At 36.5% G+C, this 10,620-nt stretch overlaps 1 protein-coding gene across 2 annotated transcripts in view; it reads right to left on the bottom strand.

Moving 5' to 3' along the window:
* Window positions 1-4: 4 nt before the first annotated feature.
* Window positions 5-10,620, bottom strand: part of HNRNPLL (heterogeneous nuclear ribonucleoprotein L like) — a 28,871-nt gene continuing 18,255 nt past the window's right edge. Inside the window, exons 5-13 of one of the 2 annotated variants that reach the window (XM_065833146.2) lie at window positions 10,450-10,546; window positions 10,289-10,361; window positions 6,243-6,314; window positions 4,386-4,603; window positions 4,108-4,229; window positions 3,521-3,722; window positions 2,638-2,695; window positions 2,422-2,520; window positions 5-765 (exon numbers count right to left, since the gene is read on the bottom strand). In XM_065833146.2, coding sequence (XP_065689218.1) covers window positions 710-765; window positions 2,422-2,520; window positions 2,638-2,695; window positions 3,521-3,722; window positions 4,108-4,229; window positions 4,386-4,603; window positions 6,243-6,314; window positions 10,289-10,361; window positions 10,450-10,546 — 997 coding nt within the window. In that variant the 3' untranslated portion in view covers window positions 5-709. Of the gene's footprint in view, window positions 766-2,421; window positions 2,521-2,637; window positions 2,771-3,520; window positions 3,723-4,107; window positions 4,230-4,385; window positions 4,604-6,242; window positions 6,315-10,288; window positions 10,362-10,449; window positions 10,547-10,620 lie in introns of those variants that run through there. The other variant, XM_071805786.1, reaches the window with a different exon arrangement.

The following is a 10,620-nucleotide window of genomic DNA, read 5'->3' as shown; positions in this document are numbered from 1 at the left end:
TTGATACAGGCTTGCAATTTTAATTTTTAAAAGGCCCCTATGGTGGGATTAGCTATAGATGGCATCACGCTAATGCAAATGGAAAATAGTTTTTTAAAAAAACCAAAACCACTTTACGGAAGTATGAATTCACATCATACACGTGTACATACTTAATCATTTTCTATGTTAACTTTGAACTATAAATCAGTAAGTCTATACTACTAAAAAAAATCGCTATGTTCAATATCAACCTGATTAAAGCATTTTATAAATACAAGCTTTTTAGTATTGTAACATACTTCACTACTTAACATACTGAAAAACAAGTTCCACATTTAAAATTCTGATGCAATAGTTCTATCTGCCAATTAAGACTACAAATGGAAAAATACTTGCTAATCTTTAACATTATCGAAAATTCAAATATATGTCAATTTTGGAAGAAAACAATCTTGTTTATACTACTGATGTTTCTTTAGACATTTGAAGATACTGCACTAACAAAATACAAACTTTGTAGTAAGCTTACAACATGTACTTCTCAGAGGCAAAAAGAAAATAACTTTTGTATTTATGAAGGAACACCCATTTATTATAAAACAAGATATCAGAATTAAGTTGAAACAAGGCAACATTAGAACAACCACTTTAGAGCTTTGTGAACAAAATGTAGTTTTTAAACTTGCAAATCAAGGTGAACGTAGCTCTTAACATGCTGTTCTCTCCTCTATAAATGGGATGAAGTAGAGAAGCAAAGCTTCAAGGTATAAGGGTTGGAGCCATCTGTCAGAAGACAAGATGTAACATAGTCAGGTTATTTTACTGAGCATCCCTCTCCTGCTGACCAAGATCCCCCTGCATCATCTGCCAAGTTTACCAGTTCTGTAGATGTAATGCTTGCAACTCTCTGGCTACCCCCACCCCCACCAGTGGCCCACAGACACAAGATTACCTGTGAGTGTTATTGATAGTCCACTAGCACTTTTTAGACATAAAACCAAAGTGATGGATCTGGTCTCAAGGGAATGTAGATAGAATTCAAAATGTACTATATAAAAGAAAGACTTTACCATTTTTGCTGCCCCACTTCATGCTGAGCTATTTATAAAAGTAGTATTTAACGGGCAATTTCAAAGACAAAAGGCAGAGATATTCAAAGAAATCAAGACTGCGGCATTTCTATCAGAGACAGTGGCACTGGACAGCATTTACACGTGTTTGACTGAGAAAAGAACAGCAAGATGTCCAGCGCACCCTTCAGAAAGCAAAGCATAGAACACTCCCCGCTATTTGAAAATGCTGCCAAGATGCACGGATGGCAGCAAATGTTTGCCTCTCAGGTAATGGAAGATACGTCATCCAGGTTCAGCCAACCTCAGCCAATCTTATTATAGCAAGTTTTAACCAGCAGTCCTTGTTTAAAAATACTGTCTTTTCCTGCAATACCTATATTTTGGTTTGATTTTGGTTTGCCTTTTTCATGTTGAAAAGCATAAGTTCTTCTGCTGTTTTCAAGTCTCCAAACTGAAGTAAGTATGAAATTAGTGAACACTGTGTTGTCACCAGTATCTTAAAAATATTCTGCCCCTGAAGTAATCTCAGTCCATTCTTGAGAAAGTGGGCAAAAGCAGTGGGGAAGGGAGGAGGGATGGGAAAAATTTAAACTATTAACGCTTGACAGAAAGACAAATTCATAATAGTTTGGAGAAGGTAGTTTCAAATAATATTAGACACTGGGCTGGATTCAAAGTTATGTCTATGAACAACCAGAATAATTCCATTTAAAGCCAGTAAACTATCTTAATTGTCCAGTGAAGATCTGGCCCATTTGTACTTGTTTAGGTGAACTCCCCACTCCATTCTTAGTAGTTTGGAGCTAAACTCAGCTTGGCCTCACAAGTTCTGATTTGAAAGAGAACCCACTACAGGAGGAGTTAATGCAGAGCAGTAAGCTGTGTAACTTAAAGAATCTTCTGCCCAGATATTGCAGATTTCTATGCAATTATTGTGAAAGACAGAAAAAAGATTCAGTAAGCCATTATCTGTTAGGATTGGTTTTGATGACAGTAGATTTTAATGTTTTTCCTTCCTGCCTTCCTTTTATCCCAAACCAATTACTTTTTCTATCCTTCTGTAACTTCCGAGTTACAGAGCACATTTTGAGTTCTATAGGTTGACTCAAAAAACTAATATGGAACTAATGGAAGCTAAACTAGAGATCAAATACTGTAATGTATATAGTATTTGTATACTGTAATATATACGGTACAGTATATATGTGTATATATATAAAATACACCATGTATAAACATAACAAGAACACCATTTTTACTGCAGACTGAGATGCTGAAGCCTCATCTTTTACAAAGACATTATCAACATTAAAGAAAATAAGAAAAAAAAAGTATTATAGCAGTTAGAGCAGTAAAATTGACTTACTTGGGACTCTTATCTGGTAGTGATTAAGTACTGTGAGAGCTTCCACTGCATCTGTCTTACATTCCCATTCCAAGAGACCAGACAGTGTTTTGGCAGAAGCTGTCAAAATGAGAAACAAAAAAGGGAAGCAGGTGATCAGTAATGTCTCCTGACACTGCATGTTCTTATCAAAGCTGGAATTCAAATAACTCCCCAAACAAGTCAAAGTTTACTTACGTTTTGGATCAAACACTTTGTATTTAATAAAGCTGAGAACTTCATGATCCTCACATAACTGTCACAAAAATAAAATAAGAGGTAAAACTCCAATAAAAATGCACATAAACACACTAGCAAAAATTCCAAGTTCCTGGAAGAGACACACAAAAAAGAAATTCTGACTCTTTAAGATAGCGTCCAAGAATTTATGGCAAATAATTATTTAAAAAATGTGTTTAGATTGGTAACTCTTTAGAACACAATTCTATAGTATACAAAACAAGGCTCCTATATCTGTGCTTTCTCATGATGAATACGATTTTATAGGCACAAAAATTGTTAGAGTACTGGTATCACTACTACCTCAAACATCACATGTAAATAAAAACAAGTAGTTCTTTTTCACATTACCACTTCAATACAGTGGCTCAGAAGTTGTATATCCAAGCACACCACTCATGAACCAGAGTTAACTTTCAGACAAAGCTTGAAAAAAAAAAATCTAACTCACTGAACCACCATCAGTTTTACAACGACCTCCACTTGAGCGTCTCAGCATTGTTCAGGACTTAACTGTGCAAGTGAATTGTAATCAACTGTCCCTGTACTTGGCTTTGTGAGAGTCTTTTCCCCTTCCTCAAAAAAAACCTACATTAAGCTCCTCACTTTCATTTCCAAGACTTTGTTTCTCACGTATATTTTTTTTAATGGAGAAAATAATGCCAGAATTGTGAAAATACAGCAGCTTCTGTATAGAGAGGCTACAAACATTTTTTAAATCAGTTCTCTTTCCAGTTGCTATGCTGTGACTATCCCAGCTATTGCTTTTTAAACATAGCACACTGCAAAGCTTGGATAGAGCCCCAAAGCACAGTATGTCACAGTCATTTCAACTGCCTACCTTTACAAAAGTTTCTTCAGTTACACACAGGGGAACATTATAATAATGCAACACACAAGAAGGCGGCTGGATGATGTTCTTTGATGCTTGGCCAGCACTGGTGAAGCGATTATTCTTACTCATTGCAAAATCCTTGTAACTACTCGTGCCATCCTCCAGTTCAAATATCTGGCTTGGAACTACTGAATGCTGCTTGGAAACGCTGGGATTTAAGGATACATACAGTTAAAGACTTGCACACTTTTCACACAGATGATTGATCTAACCAGAAGAGAGCTGACATTTCTCTACAACAACTTGAAACAGAAGGAGAACATAATGGGTTGGATTTGACACCTTCCTTAAAAAAACAAAGTAGAAAGGATGGAAAAGATACATTCAGGAATACAATTTATGAACAGCCTATGTATTGCCCATATGCTTTATTAATATAAGCAAAAGAATAATCAATAAAATTTTAAATAGTAATAAATCAATAATAGTTACAAATTGGAAATAATTCAAATAATAACAATGGGATTTTGACCATTTGCAGCCTCATTCCATCTGCCCACTAGTAGACTATTAATCTGATAAAACGTATTTACCAGACATTAAGTCTCTTTCCAAATAACTTGACATTGTTGAGATGCGTGACAGCTCTTTCCACAGCATACTCATCACCCATTTCGACCAGTGCAGTGCCTGGAATAGTCTTCATAAATTTTACCTAAGATAGATAAGGGAAGAAATTACATTGCAACAAACAGTTACAACCAAGAGTTTAAGTTGTTAGGAAATACTTTTCGACCATCTCAGCCAGGCTTTTCCAAAACAACTAAAATGGCTATAGTAATTTCTGAGTTTCTAATAAATTATGCCTTACCTTCTCAATGTTTCCATACAAGCAGAACAGGTTGAAGACCCTTGAACAGTTCATCTTTAGCTGATGCAACCCACTAACCATGACAACTGACCCAGAAGGATTTCCACCATGCATGTAAGAGGAGGATGCCTGGGGCAATGGATAAGCAACAAGTTCTGGAGTGTCCCGAGATCCCATGCGGTAGCGGCTCGGCAAGGGCAACAAAGGACCATGTGACCCTAAGGAGATGAAAGATGATGCTTTCATATTGTAAACAAGTTTCACTACTTAATCATGCATTAAAGCCCACACACACAATACGTCTTTAAAGCAGGATGAGAGAACGTTACAGCAGTTTCCATTAATTCTTTCTCTAATTAAAAAAAAAAAAAAAAGAGAGACCTTTTCTGTTCACTTTAATATTCCAAATCTCTTCTTACATTACCAGACAAGAAGAAAGGAGCTGTTTCATGGTATTGTTTTTATACACAAGTGAAAAAAGCTATTTCAGTAATTATCTTACTGATGGCTTGAATTACAGGTTATATTCCTTCAAAATTACCAGTTTTCTTAAAAGTAGTATCTACCCTGCACCATACAAAATATTCGAACACAAATCTATCAGAAGAAATATTTAAAATAAACCTTCAGTAATTTTGCCATGTCTACTTATAGAGCTACTTGACATCAAGAAAGAATATTACAAAGTATAGAAAACAAACCAAAGAAGTGAACTTTTAGCCAGGAGAGGAGATGACACAGACAAAAGATTAAGTCAGAAGGCTGCCTTTCTACAAATGGTTCACTTGGAAGAAACAGGAATACTTAAAATCCTGCTTTAATGCAAGATGAAGTTGTCCTGCTGTCCATTACAGGGGAAGTGAAAGTTTAATTGAAATAAACTTTCTTTTTTTTTTTTTAAATGAAGAGGCATTGCTAGTATGTAATACTTCTGTTCATAGAATACATCAGTATTACAGACCAAGGAGGGGAGAAATTCACATGAACCAAGTATAAAAGGAACCTTCTGTTCTTTTTTCCCCTAGCAAAAAACAGTAGTGAGAGGGATGCAGTGGTGGAGGAGGAGACAGCCACGTGACTTAAGGTATCAAGGTGTATCAGAAGAACGAAAAAAGAACATCAGTGAATACAAGGTGGAACCTGGAAATTCTGGAGATGTGAAGAACCTTTGGAAAGAGTAGGTTAAAGGTCAACCTAAAATATCATCAATACATTTGCAAAGAAAGAGGCCAGACAAATCACATTGCCATTTGACAGTTAAGAGAGTCACATCTAACCAGGGACATCAGTTTTCTCAGCCCTGAGGTCTTGGTCCAACACATGGAAGTGACAGCAGATGTTCATTTATGGACAGTGCCAGTAACAACCTCAGCACTCTAATAGCAGTAATCTCAAACAACATTCTTACACAGACACATATCTATAGATTTTCAGAATTAGCTAAATTAGAAGAAACACAAACCCCACAATTCACAGCTTTGCATGCAAGAACACCAAAGAGCTCTGTGTTGCATCAAACCATTGATCAAGCTATACTGCCATTTTCTAGAAGAAAACTGCCTTCCCAGTACAGAGACCACTTTTCACCCGCTGCTAGGGTGATGGCAACTAAAAACGAACGCTCCTCCAAGGAATACATCTGCAGGGCTGGATGCTCTCCCTGAGATACAGAGGCACAGCAACAAACGCAGACAGATTTCAGCGAATCACCAGCATTTTCAGATGTAGACTGATAGCACTGGACATACAGCACAATGTGGACTACTTGTAGGGGTCTCCAGTTAAGCATTGATTGAATATTTACAATTCCACATAACACAAAGAAATCGTAATGACCTGTCATCCTATGTTACTTACCATAACCATCATGTCTAAAAGATGACGGGTGCTCTCCCAAAATAGCTTGCCTCTGGCGGCCCTTCCCTCTGTCTAACATGCAGGAAGGGAAAGAAGAGAGTTTAGTATGGACAAGTATGCACCTGATTTCTCCAGTTAAGACACAAAGCTTCTAGTTAAGAAGTAAAAAAAGTAATTCGAGTATTTGTTAATTTTATAAACAATTTCTCATTCATCATACTTCTAAAACCACAAGCTGTAGCCCTGGGACACCAAAATTAAAAGACTGCCATCTGTGTAACAAATTGCACTTAAGTTGATTCGGGGCAGTGGCCAATGAGATGAAGACATTTAAGATTTATGGAAATATCCAACAGTTTTCCTAAACAGACACCACACATTAGTATAGATAACACCATACAGCAGGATTTACCTATGTGTCTCTTAAAACAAATTTGAAATGCAGTACTTTTGAAAAACAGTACCTGAATCATAATATTAGCTTCAACAGCAACACATTTTCAAAGTGGGCTTCTTTCAAGAAGTTTCAGCATAAGCCAACAACAACCTGTATTACATGGTTTCATAATCAGTAAACAGAGAGCATTACATATGTGTACATATATATTTACAGAACACCTACTGATTTATGGGCGTGCTGAAAGGATTGTACATTATTGCATTATCAGCAGCACATAACAGTTCAACTGAAGAAAAACATCACTGAATAATGCACTTAATCAACGGTCAATCCTTTAAGAAAAGCCAGTTCTCTAGGCTATAAAGTTAAGCAAGGGGTCTACATTACTGGAGGAAAGCAGCACATCACAGCCAAAGCTGTGTTGTCTTATCAGATCTGTGCTGCATGACAAAGAAAATCTAAACTTCCAAATTTGTTTGTGGTAAGCAACAATTGATTTCTTACAATTAAAACAACCACATTCAAAAGACGGGGCAAGATATTTATCAGTTTATAAAAGTTTCCAGTAAATTTAGGTATGGCTGCTGAAAATGTCTGATGCAGCTGGAAGAATTTCCCCTGAAAAACAGGCGCTATTAGCGTTATGCAACACAACAGTGGGAGATGAAAACACACGTGCCCTTTCTGCTCAGGATTTTGAGGACAGATTCCATATCAGATATTTACTTTGGCAATAAAGCCTGAAGAGACAGCGGTGTTGAATGCCTTCAAATATATAGGAGAAATATTATTTTTGTCAAGTTTTGTTTTTCCATTGTCTTTTCAGGGTAACAGCCCTGCTTCTTGGCTCTAGAAAGCAAATGAGCAGTCATATGAAGTATTTTGAGCATTTAAACTGTATGCAGTAAACATCTTTCATAAAAAAAACAAAAAATCAAGATTATAATTCCAGTCTATGGAGCTAAATGCTTTGAAACTGGACGCAGTAATATAGTAAAGGACCATGTTCTTCAAATAAAGAATTCTGGGAGAACAGTTTGACAAATGTTTCCTCCTCGTGATGGTGTAGTCCACTCTTCTCTCCTTGCCTCATACTTGTTCCTTACTTGAACAAAGTCCCCCAGTTGTGTGAGTACAAATTACTTGTGCAAACAAGCACTGAAACATGAGAACTGATCTATGTTAAAAATAATTCTGAAAGGAAATGTTCTTTATAATCTACTTTAAGTTTGGAGTTTGTTGGGTTTTTGGTGTTATTTTTAAATCAGGTCCTTGAGTCACTGTGTATGCTGGTATTACCACTGAAATAAATGCCCCAAACTTTCTGGCTAAAACCATGTAGAATACTAAGTCAGGTGGATTTTTTTTTCATTTCAATCTAATGCAATAGGGGTTCATAGCAGCAGGAATTTGCTAGGAAATTTATTTAAATGGAGAAATACTATGGGGAAGTCTATAATTTGTTACCATAAAAACTTAAAACAGTTATTTGAAAAAATAATGAGCAAAATGAATTTCCTTCTTAAGATTTGAGGGGGAAAGGGTGAAGGAAATTCTGAAAGCATGTATTAGCATGCCTGTCCTGAAAATTAAATTCCTTTGGGTTAAGATCTTGTGTCTTGCAGTCACACCCCTACTGTTCAGGTCACAGTAAGTTCAAAAGGCAAACAACGCTGCTGCAAGAGTAAGCTGAAACACAAGTACGAAAACTCTCAAAAAAAAGAAGAATCCTGGATCACTTTACGGGCAAAATTGCTCTAGATGCCTACTTTCTCAAGTACATTTCCGTGTTCATTCAAAAACTTATATTCCCGTTTGCTAGCTAAGTAGACCTGGGTCACAGTAAATAAAAAATTGTGCTGTATAGTATATAGTATAGTACATGTATCTATAATACAAGGCTAATTATTTTCTTCTCATGTGTAGTAGAGTGATCTATAGAAAACAGAGACCAGCCGTCAACATAACAAAAGGAAAACAAAATAGTAGAATGAGAGTTCTTGAGAAAGAGCAAGCCGTACCTATCCTAAGTTTTTCATTTTCCACTGTTTTCTCTAGTTTGGGGAAAATTTAGTTCATACGGTCATATCTGCAGACCAATTACATCACATAATTAGATGCACAATGTTACAAGTCAGCCACCAAACACTGCAATGATCAAAAGATATGAGGATCAAATTAATCCTTCAGATTTTTCAAAATCAAACTTTCAGATTTTTTTCTTGCCCTTGAGTTTCTTCAAAATCTTTTTTTTAACTGAGGAATTGGAGAAAAAAATTGAATCCCGATACAAAGTCATAATCTGTAAGCAGCAACCAATACTGTAGCTCCCTTGTTAACTTTTTACAAGAACTTGATTTTGAAAATTCAAGCCCTAAGTTTTCAGTTGTACAACAGTTTTTACAAGCTCAGGGTCTCTACAGAATTACTTTGAAAGTGCATATCATTTGAGACAGTCAAAGTCCTCATTCTCATATAGTCTTTGATAAGCAGATATTCTATCTTGGACACATTGTCTTCACTTCTCTAACTTAACATTGCATACATTATTGTACATAAGTTACTGAACACTGCACTCAATAGTTACAATTTATTTTTAAAGAAACACTTTACAGGAGTTAAGCTACACAGCAGTTTGTCTTTACATATGTAGTCATAGTTTCAACTGACTTGAGTTAAACTCTGGTAATTTTAACATCTGAGTACTTAAGAAACAGTATGCCTGTAGCAATTATGAATCTCCCTAGTTTAATAGTTAAATATAACTGAGGGGACCTATCTGATATTGCACTGCTCAGTTTCAACTATCTAAAGATAAGGATTAAATTTCCCTACTACTAGACAATATTTACACTGTTAAGACTGAATCCAACTCTCACATACAGGAAGTAATAAAAATATTACAACATCAATGGTATCAACAAGAGAGGCTCTTAATTTTGGACGTTCTCAATTTTTCAGTTGTAATTTTAAGTAAGACCAGTATACATACAAACTTGAACAGAATGGGTACAGTCTATCACGTGATTCATCTCACACACAACTGAAGTACTGAAAGTGTCCTCCTTTAAAAACTTGTGGTGGTGGTGCATGCAGTATGCAGACAAGGTGAATTGCAAGTCTGAGTTTTTTCAGAGTTTGTTTGGTTTTTTCTGTTGGTTTTGGGTTTTTTTGTTTGTTTGTTTGTTTGGGTTGGTTTTGGTTTTTTTTTTGGCTGATGCCGATGTGGTGCATGATGAAGTGTAGAGTCAGCCTGCTGAAGTCCTCTATCCTTCTTAATGCCTTGTCCAACATAAGGGAGAAAAAAAAAAAAAGAGTCCGAAGGAGAAGCAGTGTGCAAGTTTGTAGTTTGTAAGGAATAGTCTGTACCAGGTTTCCTCTCCTCCAAAGAGAGAGAGCTGCTTGGAGAAATGCAAGTCCTTGAGAACTGCGAAGGTGCTTGCAGGTGTGGGCTCCTTGTTGAGCTCAGAGGCTCAGAACACGGCTGTAGGGGGCACTAGGGCTCAGGGTTAATGTCCTGGTGTGAGCACAGTCTCCAGCAGCACTGGCTTGCTTTGACATGACTACTGCCATACAGCCTGACCATCTATAAAGGATTGGCATTAGTGTAGGCAAACATCTACAGCGATAACATAAGAAAACCTACCTCGTCGGCCCAGATATGGTTTAGTGTAGTCCCAACTATCATTGTCGTTTCTGATGACATTAAGTCGAGTTGGCTGTTCAAATAAAGCAAAAGTGAAAAAGGTTAAGTCTTGATTATACATGTTCTTCTAGTAAAATTAAAAGAGAAGGTCCAAGCATTACCCTTGCATATTCAATTTTTAGCGTACAGCATCCTGCATAGATATCTGCTCCATTGAGTGCAGCCTTCGCCTTCTGGGCACAAAACACTGATTCAAACATACACATCAAGTTAAGGATTTTTTTTTCCCCAGGTTCCTCATTCACATCCCTTTCTTCTGATATGGCTTTATT

The sequence above is a fragment of the Patagioenas fasciata genome, chromosome 3, assembly GCF_037038585.1.
Source record: "Patagioenas fasciata isolate bPatFas1 chromosome 3, bPatFas1.hap1, whole genome shotgun sequence".
Taxonomy (NCBI): domain Eukaryota; kingdom Metazoa; phylum Chordata; class Aves; order Columbiformes; family Columbidae; genus Patagioenas; species Patagioenas fasciata.
This window is presented reverse-complemented; position numbering and strand designations above follow the sequence as displayed.